The sequence below is a fragment of the Protopterus annectens genome, chromosome 6.part0 (assembly GCF_019279795.1).
Source record: "Protopterus annectens isolate FY-2018-M chromosome 6.part0, PAN1.0, whole genome shotgun sequence".
Classification (NCBI taxonomy): Eukaryota; Metazoa; Chordata; order Ceratodontiformes; family Protopteridae; genus Protopterus; species Protopterus annectens.
The window spans coordinates 984136685-984158989 of NC_056737.1; the positions used below are offsets into that span (position 1 = coordinate 984136685).

The following is a 22305-nucleotide window of genomic DNA, read 5'->3' on the forward strand; positions in this document are numbered from 1 at the left end:
TCTATATATTTTCCCATATCCCAACTATCAGGACAACTCTTAAGGGTGTTTTACTGATGGAGTAATTAGCTTGGGTTGACAATTTCCCAGAGGGCACTATAATACATTTCTTCACAATGAGTTTTAATCCGTGGCTTTGGCATTAGTCATTTGCTTGTGCTAGATCCTCTTGTAAGATGTTGCTGTTGTCGGGAGGAATATACAACACCTCCTAACTTGCAGTCATCTGCAAACTTGGTGACCCAGGAGCCTTTGACATGGACCTTTATTTTTGAGAAGATAATGATGAAAAGGAGGGGGTTCCAACACAGAGGAATGACTTCTAGGGTCCTATCTGTAAGCCAGCCAGCAATCCAGTGAGTAATGTAGAGATTTCTGCCTAGTTCTAAGTATTTGTCAACAAATCTGAGTGGGTTACTGCATTGAACACCTTGGCCAGGTCAAGGTAGGTGGTATGCAGTTTCCCCTTCATCTATAGCCTTGGTGACCCCCATAAAGAAGTCAACCAGCTTGAGAAGGCAAACCTCCCTTAAAGCCAAACTGGGATGGATCCATTGTCTGTACGTTGCCAATGTCCTTGCTGATAATTTCCATGATAATTCATTCCATGGCTTTGCATATTACACTTGTCAGACTGATGGGGTCTGTATTTTCCAGGGTCGGTTCATGGTGCAACCTTATGAAGAAGGATGATTGTTCTGGCCATCTATTCACCTGGCGCACAACCTGTTTTAAGGCTATAACTGAACAGTGCATCTAGTGGTCCTGTTAGGTTATGTTTTAGGCTACTTAGGAGACTAGTGGAGATAGTCAAGGCCCAATAAAGCAGTTTTTGGCCCAAGTGAGTGCCACCAGGACGTGTTCACTACTGACAGCTGGGGAGGGGGATATGCTATAAGGGAATTCACAAAGGGTAGTGGGAGGTGAATTTATAGCTAAATTTATCAGCCAGTAGATTCACTAGGTCTCCATGGACAATGAAGGTTGTGCCATTTACCACCAGTTCTGCACACTGCTGAGTGCTACCTTTAAGGTTCCCAACATAGCCAAAGAAGGCCTTGTGATTGCCCTTAGCCTGGGAGGCTATCCCAATTTCATAACTGGCCTTGTTGGACTTTTCTTGTTTGACCAAGAGAGCACTCTAGTTGCTCTTTTTTTGATTCTGGCCATGACTTTTTTTTTCTTTTGCAATACACCCCATTAATGTAAGGATTCCACCAGTGGAGATTGCTTTTGGCGTTAGATCTGGGCTTATCTCTGGTAGGTATGGCAGAATGTATTCAGCCATTTATATGTTTGTACAAAATTTTTGTAAATAATTCTCCATGAGTTACCTGTGTCCTTGGGGTTTGGGGGAGCTGTGAATTTTGACAAACTGTCACTTAAACTGTAGTTTGCTTTAGAATAATTTCTAACTATTTTCAGAGTTTATTTTTATTTCAAGGGAGACTGTTTTCTGTAATGCTCTCCTGTGCTGGTGATTTCTAGATCCACTCAGCAATATAGATAATCTTCTGATTGGAGTGCACACTATCTGATCCAGGGTGCTTGCTTTGATAAAGTCCAGGAAATGATGTGCCTGCAAGTTAAAGGTAGCTAGTCTATAGAGGGATTAAGTCTCCAAAAAAGTGCATTTGCTTGGATGGTGAGTGCCTCTAGTAGGTCTAGGTAAGAGCTGCGAGCTTTGTGCGTCATAGAGGGCAACGTGTAGCTGGCCAGGACACGGTAAGGAACCTTGCCTAGAAAAGTTATTAGTTTAACTGTAAGTCAGAATGAGCTTTGCTAAATTTAATAAGTAGAACATTGTTGGCATACATTACAATAGCAACACATGGAAGTTCCAAAGGCCCTTATCAAACCTACAAAACATCCATCAGTAAAAGTGTCCTTTGTTCACATGCATACATATGAATCAGCAGCAGTGAGTAATGTTGTGAAGGTACTAAAAGCATTGCAGATGCCATGCTGCTAGGTGCAGGACAGGCCAAAGTTGTTTAAATAGCATCTCTTATAACAGTTTTTCAAATATTTTTGTGAGAAGGCAAGACTGGACAGCAGTTCAGAAAGACCTTTTTTCAGGCAACTAAGAGAATGCTTTGTGCTTCTGCCAGTGATCCAAACATCCCGTCCATCTGCCTGTCTTGGAGGTAAGCACCACTCACCCTGGCCAGGTTTATCTGGCTTATTCCCAGACCACAGTACATGGACATCCTTTTCAACTAGTCCTGACCATGGCTAGGGTGCCCTCTCCAATTGCCAGGCGATTATGACATCCCCTAGACCAGTATCCAAATTTTCCTCAATCCTAATCCCACCTTCATCTGGCTCACATGAGCAACACATCACCATATCATCCAACACCCCCCCCCCCCACCAGCACATAAACTCTCTGTCAGCACTATCACATTAAATTGGGATGCCAAGTACATGTTACCATCTACTTGCACTTGAGAACTGGTTGACTGAGAATCAATACACTCCCCTCAAATTAGGCGAATCAGTACTGTTGGTCACTTAATTACACTCCCATCTGGCTCTTCCAGCTCCAGAGCTGCTAACTGAACTCATGTCTAGACCATGTCAGAGCTCCCTGTGTCACAGATCTGGAGGACACTGAAGGTTATTCTTTTCTCCATTCTAATGCAGCATTCGGAGACAAAAAAAAACATTTTTGTGAGGAGCCATTATCTGGTCTGGTGCCACATTCCCGCATAAACATATACACCCTGCACTGGCCAGAGATTTAAAAGTCACAGCCTGAATTCTAAATTAAACTTGTCAAACTGGTGATTTTATAGGTTCATGGGTAAGTACTAGGCTAGCTGCCCTTGGTATGCATTATAAGCCAATTTACGTTTTGTGTTCAAAATAATCTATCCCATTTGGCTGCAGATTGGCCTTGCCCATCCCATGATCGATAATTATACATTACTTAATGAGAATATCTAGGATCATACCATATATAAGCTGAGGGAACACATGCACGGGATAAAGCATTTAGGAGATGTCTATTAGTACAGCGGGCAATCCTGCGGTAAATTTACTTTCCCATCCACAGATCTAAGTTGCCTTTGAAAACGGAAAAGGAAGAGTTTTGTTTTGCATTCCTCAAAAGCAGGAAGAATGAAATTATTTACTGACTTATCCGTTTCTGAGCAAAGAATGTACTGAAATGCTGTATGCAGTATACACAGCTCATTAACTCCTGACGAAGGGCTTCCGTCAGTCAGAAGGACATCTAAAATAGTCCAATATAAGAAAACAGATTACCACTGAGCGAGTTTCAGTATTTACGGGGTGAAGAAAGGAACTAATGTCTTAAACTTCTGGAACACTACAGGCAAACAATAATCCCAAGACCTGGAAGTTGCAGCAGAATATCCAATAATTCTAGAGGGACAACTACCATAATTATTTAAATTAAATACCACATTTTACGCTGTGATGATCATCTAGCCACACTCCCCTTTCCTTATTTTCGCACATGGTGTGAGGTGTCACTTCTACAGTTCCAATCATTTAGAGCAGAGGTTTACACGTCGGGGTGGTCAGCCCTGCCTTCACTGCTACATGTACACATCAATTATATTTTGCTTACAAAAATACATCTTCTAGCTGATCGTAACATGGCAGAAAACGTCCACCGTAAAAGCTGAAAGGAAACGTAAAGTCTTACCATGGTAACCCAAAACAAAGTCCACAGCAGCAAACCAGTTTCTTCTTTTTTCGTAAACAAAATCTCTTCAAAAAGTCGCACGAGGTACTTCCTTTCCTTTTCTCAATAGTTACGCAGTGATAGGAGCCGGCGAACTATGTCATTTCCGGCGACCGCGGGGCGGGGTGAGAAGTCGAAAGTCGTACAGATCCTGTGGGTCTAATTGTGACAGGTGTATTTAGGAGGAATACACAGGTGGCATGTAGAAAAAGAAGGGATAATTCCAAAAGGATGCTGTAGAGGATATGTTTACCGCACAAAGGAATTTACTAATTAACTACTTCTGCTGCTGTCAGGTTTAATCGGCAGGTAGCGGTTGAAGAAGAGCCATTACAAAGGTGAGAGCGGTGTTTTACTGCCCCCTGCTTACTGTTAGGGACTGCTGATATCCGCCACTTTTGCCCAGTTGCTATGTCTGGAAGGTTTCTAGCAATAGTCTATTGAAGTTTGTAGGTGTGGGCATCAGTTTGGGTTAATACATTGCGATAAGAGTTTGCTGGGCTTGTGGAGATGATGTGTGCAAACACGGACCAGGTGACGGGCCCTTGCATTAATAGATAGCACAGACTGGGGCACTTGGTGCCAATGTTTTACACTGCAGAGGACAAAGTAGAAGGGAATGTGGGCACCATGGATCCATGGAAAGACCCGTCTGCACAGTAGCGTACGCAAGTTGGTAAGCGAGGGAATGACTTTGCATGCAAAAAGATGGAATATTCATTATCGGTGAAAATACACATTGTGGCAAAACAGATGCCTGTACTGGTGGACTGTAGGATAGAATAGGTATAAACAGAGATACACTATGGTAAATGTCTGCTATGAAAGGTGGGTTATGAAACCCCAAATTAGCAATTAATGGTTGATAATTAGCAATTAATGGTTGATAAGTGCATTGCTAATGGGACTGTCTAGTTCTATTGACATCGGATGACAGGATGAGGAGGTTTGGAAGATATGTAAGTTAGAGAAACAACAGCTGTCAAAGAGTGTGACAAAGAGGGTTAATGTTTCCATTATTGTATTTAAAACTGAACTTTTCTGTACAGGTCTCCACTCAAAATGGACCATTGCACAGTTAGATAATATTTTGACCAAAACTGAAAAGAAGTAGATTAGATGTGTCAAGTATTTGATTGGTGGAAGAGATCATAGTCCTGTGTGTCAGGACTATGGAAACTACAAATTGCAGTCTTGTTTGTGGTGGTGGGTAAACCCAAATACATTTTGTAAGGAATCCAAGGTTAATCTGTTTTGCATGGATGGGGTCATAGACTGAATCCCAGCAGTGTAGGGGGAAAGCAGCAGTAATGAAAGCCATCAGGTTGCTGTCAATCATTGCTGAGAGGGCGCAAGATGCACTGGTTATTAAGAGACCACATTTGTAATATTATGTGTAGTTCTGATCCAACATCTATACAGAGAAAGAGAGATGAATGAGGTGGTAACTGACATGCAGCAGAGTTGCCAGAATTGATGTACAGCATATGCTAAGCATAAACAAATAACTTTTTGTAGGCATTACTTAAACTCATTTAACTTAATACTGCTTCAGGAAAAAAAAACACCCAGTGAGGAAAGCACAGCTATTTTGTTTAGCATTTATTAACCTAGGTAGAGCACAACTGTGGGCAGTTTTCAGGCTCGATCCAGGAAGTGATGCAAAGTAAATAAATAAAATATGGTGTAAGTTATTAAATGAAAATAAGATAATACTTTTATGTAACATTAAATATTAATTTCTTTGTGAAAGTGTTTTTAAATTTGTAAATACTTACTGTAAAAGGAATATGGCTAATTCACTGTACAATATTATATTTGTTTATATACACATAGAAAGAAAAGAGGAAAGAAAAAAAAGGAAGCAAATAAGATTTTTGTTCTTCTTTTTACTAAGGGATTAGACCATAATCAGTTAATGAGGAACTATGGTTGTTACGAAGTGCAGATGATAGTGAATGTTTTTTTTTTAAGTTGTACTAAAATGGAGTGACCTGTGTCTCATGTTATAAGTATTGTAAATAATGCATACTTATAGACCATCTTAGCTTTTGTATGAGGAATTAACTGTCATGGTAGAGCTTGAATCAGTGAATATGTGCACTGCGCTGCATATTACTCTTTGTTAATTACAGAAATGTCATATTTCATTATTTGGCTTTGTTTCATTGTATATGGTTTTATGCTTATGTAACATTAATCTCCATGTTTTCTGTTCAAAAAGGACATTAGGAACCCATGGAATGACTGTTTTGAACCTTATTGCTGTTATAACTCACTGTGGAGGATGTCTCACTGCATTCTGTTGAGTCTTACTTTGTGGAAACAATTTACTTATTTTAAACAACTGATCCTTTACATAGGTTCATAGGTGTTTAAAAGGCTAACGACCTTGAGGACCTTTTTAAGCCTAACCATGCATCCCATATCTCTGACACGTTCTGGTACCCTTGATAAGTGTAAGCAGCGGCTTTGGTGATAGGGGCTTGAGGCGGTCTGCATATGACATTTTACTTACAGCTTGTATTCTTTTAGTGAGGAGCCTCTGTGGGCATTCCATTTGTTGGATACACCTGGCTAGGTATGTACCAAAGGGGGGTATTGTACTCAATGATGAGTCGTCTGAATGCCGAACACAGTGAAACAATGAGTTCCTTGGACCTAGATGCCATACCTTTGTTTATAAGTTGCGCAACATGGAATGATTTTCTCACTGCTGTGGACACGTGATGGTCAGAGGCTAAATTACTGTCCAAGTGTGTACCCAAGTGCCTGACTATTGGGTCAGCTCTAAGGGACGTGTTGTCAATATGATTGTTACCACGGGTGGATTTCTTCCCAAGGATATGATTATGTATTTCTTGGCATTTAGTTTTAGTCCGTGGCTCTGATGCCAGTTGTTTGTCTGTCGGCCCTTCCTGGAGAACATTTGTGTCTGTGTGGGATTCAATGACAGCTCCTAATTTGCAATTCTCTGCAAATATAGTCAGCCAGAAACCATTGACATTGGCCTTGATTTCAGAGAAGTAAATGCCAAAAAGGAGTGATGCAAGGACTGATCCCTGAGGGACTCCATTTGTGACTGGCTTCTTTGTAGAGGTGGTCTCCCCAATTTTAACTTCCTGGGTCCTGTCTGTGAGCTAGTTGGTTATCCACTGGGTGACACATGGGTTTGTACCTAACCTCTTGAGTTTGTCAACAATGTCTGAATGGGGTATTGTGTCAGATGCCTTCCCCAGGTCTAAGTAGGCAGTGTGAACCATTTTGCCCCCATCCATTGCTTTGGTGATCGTCTCAAAGAAGTCCACCAGGTTGAGTAGGCATGACCTGCTCTTGATAAAATTAAACCGGGCTGGGTCCAGTGTCTGGAGGTTTACTTTATCATTGTTGATAATTTCCTTGATAACTCTTTCATAGCTATGTATATAAGACTAGTGAGACTTTTGGGTCTGCAGATTGCCCACCTTTGTGCAGAGAGATGACTGCTGCTGCTCTCGATTCACAAGGCATGAAACCTGTTTGGAGGCTTCCAGAAGGCCTGTTGGGTCATGTTTCATGCTATTTAAAATGCATCCTGGGATATTGTCTGGGCCCATTGATGCAGTGTTCTTGGTTTTTGAGAGAGCATTAAGGACCTGTTCCCTAGTGATAGCTGGGTGAGTTAAATTTGATGGTATTTCCTGATGTAAGGTTGAGGGGGAGGGAGGGGTAAAGTTGGAGCTGAATTTATTGCCAATTAAGTTTGTTATATCATCTTGCTTGGTGTAGGTGGCTCCATTTACAGTGAGCTCTGCACACAGTTGTGTATTGCCTTTGAGTTTGCAATTGGGAGGGTGGCCTAATGGTTAAGGTGTTTGCTTTACAAACACAAGGTGCAGGGTTTGAGTCTCACAAGGGATAATTGGCTAGGCTTACAGTGGCTCACAAGGGCAGTTAGCTTAGTACTAGCCTATAAACCTGTGACATAAAAAAAACTCCTTGTGGTTGTCCTTGGACCGGGAGGCCAAATTTACCTCAAATTTGGCTTTGGTAGACTTTGTCTTCTGAGGTGTTTATTTAGTTTGATGAGAGTGCTTTTATCCTGCTGGGTGCTGCACCTCCTAATTTTGGCCATAATTTTCTTTCTTCGTTATACAGCCTATTGATTTTGTGATTCCACCGGATCGTTTTTTTGAGTTATTTTATTATTTATTTTACATTTGTTGACAGGGCTAGTCTAACTGGATATATGTCCATTTTCAGTAGAGGCCTGAGGAGAAAAGCTCCAAGCATCATCAGTGACAAAGAATACAATATATAGTAATAGTCAAGTGAATTACAGTGCATTGGCTGCATTGGGCAGAACAAAATTGTACAGAGTCATTTAGTAGGTTTAAGCTAAGATCAAGTACAGAGAGCAAAAACAGAAATTATTTTTTTCCAGTACTATGAAGGAAATTATTAATTACAGATGGGCGACATAGAACAGTGGAGTAGAGAAGTACAGAGAGAGCAAGAAGGGGAGTGAGATATCAGTCCGGGTTAGAGCAGGGACAAAGCCAGTGAGTTTTAAGATATTCTTTAAGATGTGTTTTAAAAAGAAGAGTGGAAGCAAGGGTGGAAAGTTAGTTCTGTACTTTGTCCAGGTGGGTACAGCTGCTTCTGTGCAGCTATTTACATGCTTGTATAAGGTTTCTGTGAACAGTTCTGCATACGCAGCAGTGTTTGCAGGGTTTGTTTTTCCAGGTTATCACTCAATAGCTGGAAATTAGCCTTAAGAGTAGTCCTGAATATTCCAGGGCAAGTAGGTGTTCCAGGTTTTAATTTTACTTCAAAGGAGACCATTTTGTGGTCTGACCTTACCAGAGAGTACATTACACTAGGGGGTGTGCAGCACTCTCCCATATTAGTGATGACCAGAACCAGTATGGTTGCACCCCTGGTTGGTGTATTGGCAATCTGGTCCAGAGAGTTTGTGTTTATAAAATCTAGGAATCTCTGTGCCTGTACATTTTTTGTCATACAGGATTCCCAGTTAGTAATGGGGAAATTAAAGTCGCCCATGAATGTGGTATTGGGTTGGATGATGAGTGTTTCCAATATGTTTAAATACATGGTATGGGTTTCTTGGGTCATAGAGGGGGACCTATAGCTTGCAAGGAAGTGGTATTGGATTTTGTCTACAGTGATTTGAACATGGATTAGGTCAAGTGCATTGTCCTGTTTGACCAGCCTTGAGGTGTGTTTATTTTTGATGTAAATTGAGACACCTCCACCCTTAGTCCATGCCTGTATAGTTAACTGGTCTAAATGTGTGGAAGGCATTATAACTTTGCACTGTTGGTGTGCCCTCTGCAGCTTTAAACCACATCTCAGTGACCGCACAGATGTCAGCATCCCCTAGGGTGAGGAGAGTTTGTAGGGAGTGAAGTTTTTTGTTTATAGACTTCTAGTGTTTAGCAATACTACCGTTATATATTCTTGGATTTGATTTGCTATGTCAGAAGTACCTGGCATTGCCTAAAAAGGGCACTATGGGGGAAGACAATGTTTTAGCTCATGCCTAGAGGGGACAGGTGCAGATCATCCCTAGCAAAGCAGTGCGATCTGTTGACTATCTCCTTCCATGCTGACAAAAACTGCACCCCCTTAGAATGACGCCAGAAAGTAAGCCAATTATTAAAGTCATTCATCTTTTGTTCATATTGTGGCATCATCATTACCATAGCACCACCACTGTCTTACTCTCCTTTACTAACACTATCCTTCAGCATAAAAACAATGTCCGTCTCTCCTCTGCTACTTTCCTAGACCTATCTAAAGCATTTGACATTGTCCCACACAAACAACTTATCTCTGTCCTCAATAACCTATCCTTCTCACAATCGGTCACCAACTGGTTTCAGAGTTACCTGTCTGACCGCCAACAATCTGTTGTATGGCAGAATGACATATCTCCCCAACTACCTGTCTCCATAGGAGTTCCCCAAGGATCCATCCTTGGACCCCTACTCTTCTCTGTTTACACCAATAATCTAGCCTCTGCCACCAAACATGGCACACTCATACAATACACAGATGACTCGACCATCATCTGCTCAGCCCAGTCCCTACCAAAACTGCAAAAAGTCACACAGGAAGCCTTTTCCTCTGTTGAAACATGGTTATCCGATGCCCGATTAATACTCAACCCAAACAAAACTAAACTACTCATCTTCCAACCCACCAAACATACTCAAAACAACTCTCACTTTAACATCACGGCAAAAGACAACACCACTATATACCCAACTGAACACACCAAATTGCTAGGAGTGGAAATAGACAATAAACTCAAATTTGACATTCACATAGCCATGACTATAAAAAAAGTCCACAAAAAACTAGGAGCGTTATACAGAAATAAGCAATTTCACACCAAAGCAGCAAAGATTTCAATAGCAAATTCCCACCTTATCTCGACCCTACTTTATGCCTCTCCAATATATACCAACCTAAGGCAATGTGATCTAAACAAGCTAGAGATCTGCTACAACAAAATCGCCAAATTCGCCACAGGGGCATCCTACCGTAGTCACCACTGTCTCTCACTTGCTGGCTTGAACTCCCTCACCTCCTTCAGTGGCATCAACTCTCACTCGCCCACAAACTAGTAAACCATCCACTAAATGTCCCATCCCTCCAGAATCTACTCAAACCCTATCGCACCGCCAGACCACTAAGATCCAGCAGCAAAAATCACTTGCAGATCACTAAAGCCAATAACTCTGCTGGTGAAGCACTATTCTCTTGCGCCATAGTCAAATTATGGAACTCACTCCCACCCACAATTACCTCCATACCATCATGCACCCATTTCAAAACTTTACTAAAAGTGCAACTAAAAACATGCTGGCTATACCCTTGCAACTCCCACTCTAATATCATCCACCCCATCCAACCACTACCTTTCTTTCCACTCCACTAACTACCTTGATTATAGCAAGCTCAGATGCTCATAAGCCAGTACTTATTATACAGCACAAACTTCTTCTTGTAACATTTGTTAATGTCTGGTATGCACTTCACAGATAAAGATTCTAGTTGTCTACTGATGTACTATGTTCTTCATCTGTAAATATATTGTAAGTAATTGCTATGTAAATTGTTAATCACTATGTAATCCAGTGTAAATACTGTCTGTTTATTTTAACTGTGGAGCTTTTCTCCCCTGGCCTCCGCTGAAAATGGACCTACGTCCAGTCGGACACTCCTGGTCAACAAATTTAAATAAATAAATAAATAAATCGTTGGAGATGGTAAAGTACTGCTCAATGCTAGGCTCATACCAGCCTTTGACACATATTCTGAGAGCTCCATGATGTCTCTCTTCATGTAGTCTAGGGAGGTACGTCTCAAGCGTACCCACATAGACTATGACTGAGTGATACTGGTACCTATGGTCCAATGACCTGAGTGCATGCGTAATGGGGCAGATCATAGCCCCTGATAAGCAACTGACCGTGACTTTCTCTTTACTCAGCCTGGTGAGAGGGACATCAGTGTGTCTCATTATGGAGTATCCAATAACCAGAAAGTTGGATTGTATGGTGGCTTGCCTTATAGGCTTAGAAGTAGAGGTTCTATGAGCCGTGACTGTATGTGTTAATGTGGGTGCTGTTTTGAAAGAGTGCATTCGGGGCTGCTGAGAGTATTTGCTATGTATACTTCATCTTGGAGGTCTTTGAGGTTTAGGAAGGTTACATTTAAGTGCCTCAGCATATGTGGGTCTATATGTCTGATTTGAATCACGTGTGATGGGTACAGTATGTGTACTACTGACAACCTTATTGACATTAAGAGTACTTTTATGTGAAAGCTTTGGCTCCTGTGACATTGTGTAAATACATCTCTCACATATCATAGTTTGTTTGACAATTAACTTGTAAGTAAACATGAGAAAATGTCTACATTGCCTCAGGATGCCCACATCCACCAAGCTGGTAATGGAGATAGTGGGACATTTCACATCCATGTCAACAGACCCTTTTTATTGACTAGACAATTGGCGTAAGAATATAAAGCACTGTCAGGAGTATCCGGTTTGCAACTCTGGGAACAGTGCTTGTCACTGCAAACTAGGTGTCCTATGTGCAACTAGGTATTGGTGAAATTTCAATTGTGCTTTTCCAGGAAAAATGTTACTCAGGGTGTCTGTGTTTACTTGCCAAATACTTGAGGGGAAACTAATGAGCAATTTTAAGTATGAAGTATTTAGAGATATTCTGAAGTTAGAAATCAAGCAGTACTTACTGAAAACAAAGACTTAGCTTCTCAAGAATGATGAAAATGGGGGGGAGGGGTCGTGTGAATGGCTACTGCCTGGCTACTACTAGTGCAGGTCTCACCACAGCTTCCCTTTGCTGGGATACAATACACCTTTGCTTCTTGTCTCACTAGAAGCAAAACATTAGCACCAATCCCAAGATGAGAAGCGGGCCACAGCCTATTCCGTGATCCACAGTCTTGTCCCAGATAATGCAAGGGTATGTAAACTTGTTGTAACCTTTTCATGGTAGATGCCTTGAATACCAACCAGGCCAATCAGGAGCATCAAGCACAGACACTCACTGTCCAACCAGAAACAGTCAGGAATCAATCCACTCTGCTCCATCTGTCACCAAGAGTAGAATATAAGCACAAATTCCAAGCTGTCACCTATGAAGCAGTTATTAGGTTTTCTGGCGATCAGCAGTCTCCAGAAAATAATGTCCATGTGCTCCTTCTCTCACGAGGAGAAAACAGAAGTTCTAAACGTAAGATGACTACTGAGAGGCAGAATGTGGACTCTGCAATAATTGGTGGTCCTGCAATAAATGTTGCAGATTTTAAAGATCAGATGGAAAACGGTTAATATCCTAAGCACTGCAGTGTGCATTAAGCAGTTGTATATGACAGAGGGGTACCTTTAAGCTTTAGCTGTCTAAGTGGAATGCCACTAATTTTAAAAGGAAAAGATAGATTGAAAGGAGGTGGGCACTTTGCATTTTAGTTCTGTTGAATACAGTGGGATGGCCAATAAATTTAATTAGTTGAAGGGGAGTGATTTCACAAAATGATAATTTTGTGCATACTCACAACAGCCAGTGAAAGGAAAGAAGGAAGGAGATATGTTGTCAAATTAACATGAGCGGTAGGCAACTAGAAAGACAGTGAGTTTAGCATCAGGATGGGAGGGTGAGAAAAATTTCTGTGCGACTCACAAGAGACACAGCTGTGGTCTCTTTCCTAGTGTTAATATTCAATTAAAAGCAGAATTCAAGTAAAACACAGTGTAAAGAAAACAAATTATAACACACAAAATGGAAGAAGGGAATAAAGTTATATAAAATACAATAAAACAAAAGCAAACTAACCTTTCCCCTCACAGCATGTTGCAGCAGAATCTGAGTGAGCTTTTTCCAGTAAAGCTCTGAAATGTTTTATTTTACCCCTTAAATAGAAGGTTTAGTTCCTAGCTCCACCCTCGGTTCACAGATAAACCTTAATTGACCTGTCCTGTCTTCTGTGTGAGTCCTTAATTGACCTGTTCTAATTTTTGCATGATAAATAAGAGGCACAGCTGTGGTCTCTTTCCTAGTTTTAATATGCAATCAAAAGCAGAATACAAGTAAAACACAGTGTAAAGAAAAGAAATCAGAACATACATATTAGAAGGCTATAAAATAATACAAAATACAAGAAAGCATACACTTTTCAACCATGGCTAGGATCAAGGATAAATGCAAGATTCATGGACATTTGGGGTAACAAGTTAACTAGCAGCAGTGAGAGGAAAATTGATTATCTAGAGAAGAATCCATACAAGAAAGCATACACTTTTCAACCATGGCTAGGATCAAGGATAAATGCAAGATTTCTGGACATTTGGGGTAACAAGTTAACTAGCAGCAGTGAGAGGAAAATTGATTACCTAGAGAAGAATCCATGCATACACAAAGTGCCAGTATAGTAATATAGAATGAGGTGCTCTCTGTAGACAAGAGCCTAGAGTTTGATTCGTTCCATCTCTGTTTGGCTTCTGTATGACTCTAAGCAAGTCACCTGTCCAGTCAGTGCTTCCAGGTCACCCTAAAAAGGACTACTTGTATCCAGCAGGATTACCCAGTAAACAGATGGATAAAAACAGAGGAAGTTAAGACTGAAACCATGAACCCTGGCTCTATATGAGGTAGAGATGCTAATCACTGAATCAGTTGTGTTACGTTAATGCATGAAATGGTCTGCGTATATCATTTGGCTGTGCTAGTATGTATACCTTCTTTACTTGTAGAGCACAGCTCCATGTGCAGTTACAGAGTAGAGCTTATTGTGCTGCATTGGCTTAGTGGAGTAACATAGAAAATTGAACACACAAAACACTGCAAAAGATGTTGCTTACTTGAAATACAAAGAGGATGAGAAAGAGGAATTTGATGTAGAAATGCCCAATTGTCTGGGACCAAGTCAGAGGGGGTAGAGTTGAAGAGGAGAGTTCTGGCTAGTATACATAAGGTAATGATTGAAGGCTGACTTTTAAATTTTGTCTTACAGGAACATATACGTTTTAAACAATGACATCGGCTCACAAACAATAAAAAAGAGAAATTATGGTAATATTTGTTATTATTTTCATTCATTACTCATAAATGTTTTCTTTTTAATAATCAACATTCACTCCGAATTACATAAGTTACTCAATTCCTGCCTTCCCTTAAACATCACCCTTCATTATTCTGCTTGTATTGTTTCCACAAATTCCATCTATTTCTATACCCCTTGCTCCTTCCCTTTTTTAAAGATTCAGCTTCCAGTTGTTTTGTCTCCTCTTCAGTTTTCAGTACTTTAATTATAGTCTGTTTAGATTTTGATTTCTATCTTCTGGTAATTGCTAATTTTTTGGCACTGTATAGCATTAAACTTGGTTAGGCCTTATGTCTGGGCCGTTGAGATTCTGTATCTCAGTTCCAAAAAATAATTTCCTTTGTTACAAACATTTCCTGTCACAACATTGACAAAGTAGTATTAAAAATCATGTTTCCAATTACCAGCCACACAGCCATTAGTCACACCGCCAACATTTGCTATCTACTTTAAAAAATAATCTGAAGTCCACTTGAGGTATAAAATAGCTATGCAAACACTTTCAAGCTAAAATCCTAAACTTTCTGGACTCTGTAACATGCTTGGGAGCCACACACACATATCCTCTCATTGTTCCTTACAATTGCATTTGTTTTCTTTTCAAACTTCCTGTTGTGTTTTTAGATCATGCAGTATTTCGTATGCCCTATTAATTATCCATTTTAACAGAAATTTCTATACTCTGCTAAAAACTCTGCCACAGCTGATCTTTCACTTACACTTCTTTATCCCTTTTGCTTTGGCTACACTTTTGGTCCCTGTTAGGGAGGGCATTCTCTAACATGGAGCCCAAACTTCGTCCTGACATAATCTCATTGTTTTATCTTAGGGTTATTGTTCCCCAATGCTCCATCCTTGGTCCCCTACTGTTCTCACTCTTCACCAATGATCTATTCTCAGCCACCAAGCACGCTTCTCTTATACAGTATGCAGACGACTCCACCCTCATCTGCTCAGCCCCAACTATACCCGGACTTCACAACATCACACAGGAAGCCTTTTCATCTGTAGAAAAATTAATGACCAGTTATTACTCAACCCGAGCAAGATTAAACTCCTCATCTTCCACACCACTAAATCTAACCCAGTTATCCCCCACTTTAATATTCTAGCCAAAGACAATACCGTCATCTCCCCAACAGAGCACATCAAACTACTTGGGGTTGAGATTGATAACAATCTCAGATGTGACACTCACATTTTTCTTACCATAGAAAAGGTTCACAAAAAACTAGGTGCATTGCACAGAAACAAACAATTCCTCACCAAGACAGACAGAATTTCTGCTGCCAATTCCCACCTAATCTCCACTTTACTCTCTGCTTCTCCTATACTTACCTACCTTAGACACACAGACCTAAACGAGCTTAAGGTTTGCTACAATAAAATTGCTAAGTTTACCACTGGTGCATCCTATCACAGCCACCACTGTATCTCACTTAGAGAACTTGACTGGGTTGAGCTCCCTCAACTTCTTCACCTGAATCAACTTTCCCTTCCACACAAGTTAGTAAACCATCCTCTTAAAGTCCCATCCCTTCAAAACCTTCTCCAGCCCTACTGCTCCACTAGACCTCTACACTCCAGCAGCAAAAATCTACTTCTAGTGACCAAATCCAAGAACTCAGCGGGAGAAGCACTATTCTCCTGTGTCATATCTAGATTATGGAACAATACCCCCCATAACCACACTACCTTCTTGCAATCACTTCAAGACTGCACTAAAAACTCACTTAAAAGTCTCTGGTTATGCCCATGCACCAATCCTGACTAGTAACCCTCCTTTTACCTCCCCTTCTTCTCCCCTCCCCTAGCCACCCTGCCTCACACCGTCTGATCATTGCATTCCTTCCTCTGCAGGCTCTGGCTCAGCCTTTTCCTTCCCCTTCCCTCCTCGCTCAATCTCTCAGACCTGTTATAACATGCTTAACTGCCTCACTTCATCTCAACTCCAGATACATATCCAACTGACTTACACATAGCTTTCTGTCACTACCACGTATACTACTCACTCAGTCTCCTCTTTACTCCTCTATCTTCTCCTTCCATCCCATTAACCCTTCTAGCTTGTTCCACCTTCGTGTGGAGCATCTGCTTGAGTTTAGTGCAATATTTGTATGTAAGACTTAGGTATACAAGTTTAGAACAGTATCCGTTTGAGCTTAGTACTATCTGTATATACACCCTACCTTTATTCCTAGCCTCTAGCTAGATAGTGGTATATCTGTTCATTACTATGCTTCATATTGTATGTATAGCTAATGTTTGCTGCAGTATGTATTATTTGCTATTGTATGTATATTCAATTGTTCTTCATGTACTCTGCTGCTCATTTATTGTTATGTGGAGCTTTTCTTCCCGGGCCTCCACTGGAAAAGGACCTGTGTCCAGTTGGAATTTCCCAGTAAACAAATGTAAATAAATAAATCTCTGCTTGCACTCATCACTACTGGCAAAATCCCCTTTCTCCATCCCTTGTAGGCTTTGTATATCTTGAAAAGACTTGATACTGTCCCCAAAATTTCCCACAGCACTAACGTTTTTTTTTTCTGGATTTATCAAGTACAAAATACTATTATCTGTATATAAAGTTAATGTTTGTTAATTACCATTGTAGATGCGTTGAATTTTTGAGTCCCTTGTTTTCTTTGTCATTGACTTTAAATATGAAACAAGTAACAATGATGATACCTCTTCCTGGTTTCTCTGTTCAAATACCGCTCGTTGAAGAGGAGCCCTCCCATCTTAATTTGTGCCTCTGACTCATTATATATCCTCCTAATTAGTCCTATTATCAGGCAATGCGAATGTTACCATTGCTCTACTCATAAAATCCCAGCTGACTGTCAAATGCTTTCTCTGTATGAAGATCCCAACGATAGCAGCATTTTTTTGTACTCCGATTCCAGTGCTTCATCATTGGGATGTTAATGTTGCCAAATCTTTGCCTCCCATCTACAGAATCACATTGATCTATGTCTAACAATTTTATTGCTAATTTCAAAACATAAAATATAAACAATATATTACAGACTTTTCCAACAAATTTGAAGAATAAAACAAAACTATGTACACTATATGTATGTCATGTTGGAGTCAAACTACAGTAATGCTTACAAGTAGACAAAAAGACAGCTGAAGAAAATTAACATTTTATATTTTCTGAAAGTATTAGGTAGTGCATTAAATAAGTGACTTAATGGTCGTATCAGGCGAAGGTTAGTTCCATTGTTCTATTATTAAAAATGCACAGTAAAAAATAATATGTTGCCAGTTGGCTGCAGAATCCTGGTTGCATCTCCAACATTTATTTTTAGCCTTTTAGCTGTTTTTGCCGATTTGTCAGGAGTGTAAAAGGTTCTATGTAAACACTTCCAAATGAAAATCTTCTTTTACTGAGATAAGGAGGCACCCTTGTTAGATTGTGATATTTCTGTTTTTATTCCATTAAAATGAAATTCCAAAATGTGTTGATAAAGAAGGTTTTAAGGTTTATAAATAAAGTCTGAGATGATTGTAGAGAGATTATAATCCTTGTATATTATTACACAAAGGTAGTCAATTTAGTTTTGGGATTTTTGTTTTCTGATAACATTCATGAAAGTTTTCCTGAGCATAATTAGAGATTCATTCAATTAATAACTAGTATACTGATTATAGGTCAAACTCTTTTTTTTTTATTATTTCTTCATCAGATTTTATTGAACCATTATTAAAACCGTAAAACGATCCCAAAAATGTTTGCCTCCCTTATTCCATTTTAAGCTTTTCGGTTATAAACTCCTTCCAGTAAACATTTGGAAGTGAAAAAAAGGAATCATTGAGTTGAAACAAAGTTTTAGATCAGTTTGTTTTTTTTTTAGAACTGAATTAGCATATTTAGATTGTGTTGGAGCAAATATATTGTATTGGAAATAATTACATAGAATTAGCTATACATGATTATCTGATCATTCTAAAAAGTGTTGGGCATCTTCATCTTTTTGTCATTAAAAAGTTTTGTATGTAGTGTTTTCCAATTAGTAGAGAATTATTGTCGATCCAGTGTATTATTATCTTACCCAAAGCAGCTTTCACATAGGTCTGTATATCGGGCAATTTTTTTACCACATTTCCCATGCCTTGATATGGTTAGAATAGACCATTCATGGTGCCATAAAAAGGTTAACAACATTTTTTTTAATAATTTGAGACAAAGATCTATCTGGAAGATGGAAAGTTTCCTGGATAATGTATAACATTTAGGAAGAATTACAATTTTTATTATATGAAGTCTGTCATCAAATGATTGTCATAATCTGTTCTGATTATATGAAGTCTGTCCTCAAATGATTGTCATAATCTGTTCTGAGATTCAATCAGTTTAGAAATAATATTGAAAATCATTTTATTATTTGGATACCTCATTTCTTTAGAAGTCTTTTTGATGATAATACAATCATGGGACTTTATTGACTTGTTTATTAAGAATAAAAAAACAGATTTATGATTATTAAAAGTTAAATTAGGAATTGATCCAAAGTTCTGTAAGGTAGATAAAACTTCATTTAAATAAACACTAGGTCAGTTAGAGATAATGTCATATTATCCACAAAGAGCATTATCTTGGATTCACAGTTATTTCCATTCTTTATTCCATGAACCTAATATTTATATGGCTAAAGCAAATATTTATGTGGCTAAAGCAAACGGAAGACGTCGACATTAGGTAGTACTGCTTAGTTTCTTCTTTTTAAGTTCTGTTGGATCAGATGTAAATCCTCTGAGTCCTATCTGCCAACTTTGGCAACATCTTGACCTGCTATTAGCTAGTCTAGACACAAACACTTTGTAGTTATGGTTTGACATTGAAATGGGCCTGTATGAAGTTGGATCTGAAGAGTCTTTACCCTTAAGTAATACAACCACCACAGCTTTCTCTCAAGAAAATGTATTGTTAAGCAAAATGTTATTAGTTTCTTCCCTTCCAACATCCGGACTCCCACATGAATGGTGTGTGCTCCTGGAGACTCCCATGTTTGAATGTGCATCATCTTTCGCTAATTTTGACACAATTAAGTTTTCCATAAATATTTCCATGTGTGCCTTTTCTTGGTTTCCACATTCTTTGTTTCTGTTTTATTTCAACCATGTTTTTAAACTTCATAGGTTCATACTAGGTTATCTGCCCTAGGGCATTTATAAGCCTAGCCAGAATGTGTTTGGCTTTCGCCACCCATTTTAAATTTATTTTGCTATGCCCTTTTTCGAGGTTAGTATACTGTGCCTCTGTCTAACAGTGACACAGAAGTGATACCCGGGGTAAACCTACGATCTCTCATCCACTCATCAAGATTCCTCTTGAAGAGAGTCAATGAGGGACTCTGCCTAACCTGGACTGGGATTTTATTCCAGAGTGAAGGGAGCCTCTGGGTTATGAATCTGTCCCTCCAGCATGTCCTATTTATTTCAGTGCTGAGGTTCAAGTCTCTTGAGCACGTGGCTCGATGGGATTTGGATTTTCTGAGGTGCAGCATGTCCAGTAATTCGGTTGGACATGGCTTTATACGTCAGGCACAGATCGCCTCTGAACAGGCGGTATGCCACTGAGTAGAGCTGGAGTTTCTTTAACCGGGCAGCATATGGCATCTGTTTGAGCCCTTTGATCCTCTTGGTGAGGTACTTTTGGGGTCTTTCCAGTTGCTGCAGGTGTCTGGTAAGGTACATCCCAAAAGGGGCATTATACTCAATTATGGGCCTGATGAGGGATGAGTAAAGAGGCACGATGACCTCCCCTGATCTAGATGTGAATCCCTTCATGATTAGGTGGGCTATATAAAATGTTTTTCTAACCACTTTGGCCACGTGGTTGTCAAATGAGAGATTGCTATCAACTTGGGTCCCCAGGTCCCTAATTACTTCTTCTGTACTTAATGGATTACCACCTATGTGGTAATTTGTGGGCACTTTGTTTTTGCCAAAGGGGATGACTATACACTTTTTGGCATTTAGCTTGAGGCCATGGCTCTGGCACCAGTTGTCTGTTTTTATGAGACTCTTTTGGAGGATGCTTGTGTCGACTGGAGTGTCTATTATGGTGCCCAGTTTGCAGTTGTCTGCGAACTTGGTCAGCCACAGTCCTTCCGTGTTGGCCTGCACCTCCGAGAAATATATACCGAACAAGAGAGGTCCCAGGACTGAGCCTTGTGGGACACCACTTGTAACTGGTTTGGAGTCTGACATGGCTCCAGCAATTCTAACCATGTGGGTTCTGTCCTTGAGCCAGTTTGCAATCCATCTACTGACATAGGGGTTTATATTTAAGCTGGTGAGCTTATCTATAATGCCTGAGTGGGGTATTGTATCGAAGGCTTTTGCGAGGTCCAGGTAGGCTGTGTGGACCACCTTCCCCTCGTCAATGGCCTTGGTGACTGTTTCAAAGAAATCAACCAGTTTTAAGAGGCAGGATCTGCCCTTAAAGCCGAACTGGGTAGGATCCAGTGTCTGTAGGTCCCCAATATCTTTATTTATGAGGTCCGTGATGATCATTCTCATTTTGTCTTACTTACCAGCCATCCCTTCAGAAGAAATTTCTGTTTTCTGTAATTTTTACTACCTAATCCTTAAACTCCACTTTGTAACAGACTAGTAGGAAATCACCAGTGCTCCATTTTTAATTCCTGTGTCTGTGTGTTAGTTTTTATTGGTTCGTGATCTGAGGTAGTTATTGCAGGTATGTCAACAGTTTCAGTTAACTACAAGTGCTGCTAAGAAATACAATTGCTGTCTGATCCAGTCCAGTTATTGTACCTTGAAGAATAATATGTAAATTCTGTCTGATTTCCTACTATTGAATTCATATATTCCATACCAAATATTCTCATATATGCATTAAGAAATATTAAAGTCCTTTGTCATATTTCCCCTGTTAGCCTCACTGTTGCCAACCAGGTTACACTCCCCACCCATAAATATAATTCACTGCTGAAAGCTTATTTTTCTCCCCAAATTCTTTTAAGATCTAAAATCGAAGTTTTAGGTTGGATATAAATACGTGCCAGCATAATTCTCCTTCTCTGCCAGTAACTCCTTACTACTACAAATGTTAACCATTCTTGTCTTTTCCACTCTTCAGACAGTGAGTCCCTTTAGTAGTTGATATTATTACTCTAGTCTTCCCCTGTCACTGATATTCTATTTCATATCACCCTGAAATCCTTCTAGCAAATTCACTTGCTCATTCTATCCAGGTGTGTGTCTCGCGACAGTCCTATATTTGCACTATTCACTTAATATAATGTAATACTCTCTGCTTTTTGTCTGTACCTGTAAGGCTGTTTACATTTTATGATAATATAGACATAGTAACCATTGGAATAGAAGGATATTACTCCCATCTTTTATACATGAGTGTTCCTTTTAATGTATATTTCTAACTTTTAGCTTACATGCAGACACTGTTTGGTAGGCTTGTGTCTTATTTTTATTTATTTATTTTATTTGTTAACCGGGTAGTGTCTGACTGGGCCAGAAGCCCTTTTTCAGTGGAGGCCTGGGAAGAAAAGCTCCACAAGCAAAAACTTACAATAATAATATTAATTTATAATAATGTAGTCAGACGAGAGTGCATACAACAGTATACACAAGTAAATGGAGTCTAAAGTGGACGGACAATCCATTATGGACTTGTAGAACATACGAAAATACAATGCCAGAATGCAATATAAATTTAGAGCCAGCAAGCATGGATATAAACAGAGAAATAATGACAGGGAGCTAAATTACCATTAGAAGTATGTGTACAGTATGGGGGTATATTCAGTGAATCTGTGTCCAACAAACTGTGTAAAAGATGTTATGAGTCCGCAGAGTTTAGAGATGGAGGGGATAAAGTAAGAGGACAGAGTATAGGATAAGGTAGAGTGTAGAGAGGCAGTTATCCTGGTGAATAGCAGCTTATGTAGTTTTTT

At 39.7% G+C, this 22305-nt stretch overlaps 2 protein-coding genes across 3 annotated transcripts in view; one reads left to right on the top strand and one right to left on the bottom strand.

The window, feature by feature from the left end:
• Nucleotides 1–3792, bottom strand: part of FCF1 (FCF1 rRNA-processing protein) — a 671099-nt gene extending 667307 nt beyond the window's left edge. The window contains exon 1 of the mRNA XM_044074623.1: nt 3677–3792. Within this exon, the coding sequence (XP_043930558.1) occupies nt 3677–3679 (3 nt within the window). The 5' untranslated portion in view covers nt 3680–3792. The remainder of the gene's footprint in view (nt 1–3676) is intronic.
• Nucleotides 3793–3823: 31 nt separating this feature from the next.
• AREL1 (apoptosis resistant E3 ubiquitin protein ligase 1) overlaps nt 3824–22305 on the top strand; it is a 1112453-nt gene continuing 1093971 nt past the window's right edge. For both annotated transcript variants that reach the window (XM_044074621.1, XM_044074622.1), the window contains exon 1: nt 3824–4053. The gene's annotated coding sequence lies outside the window, so the exon portion shown is untranslated. The remainder of the gene's footprint in view (nt 4054–22305) is intronic.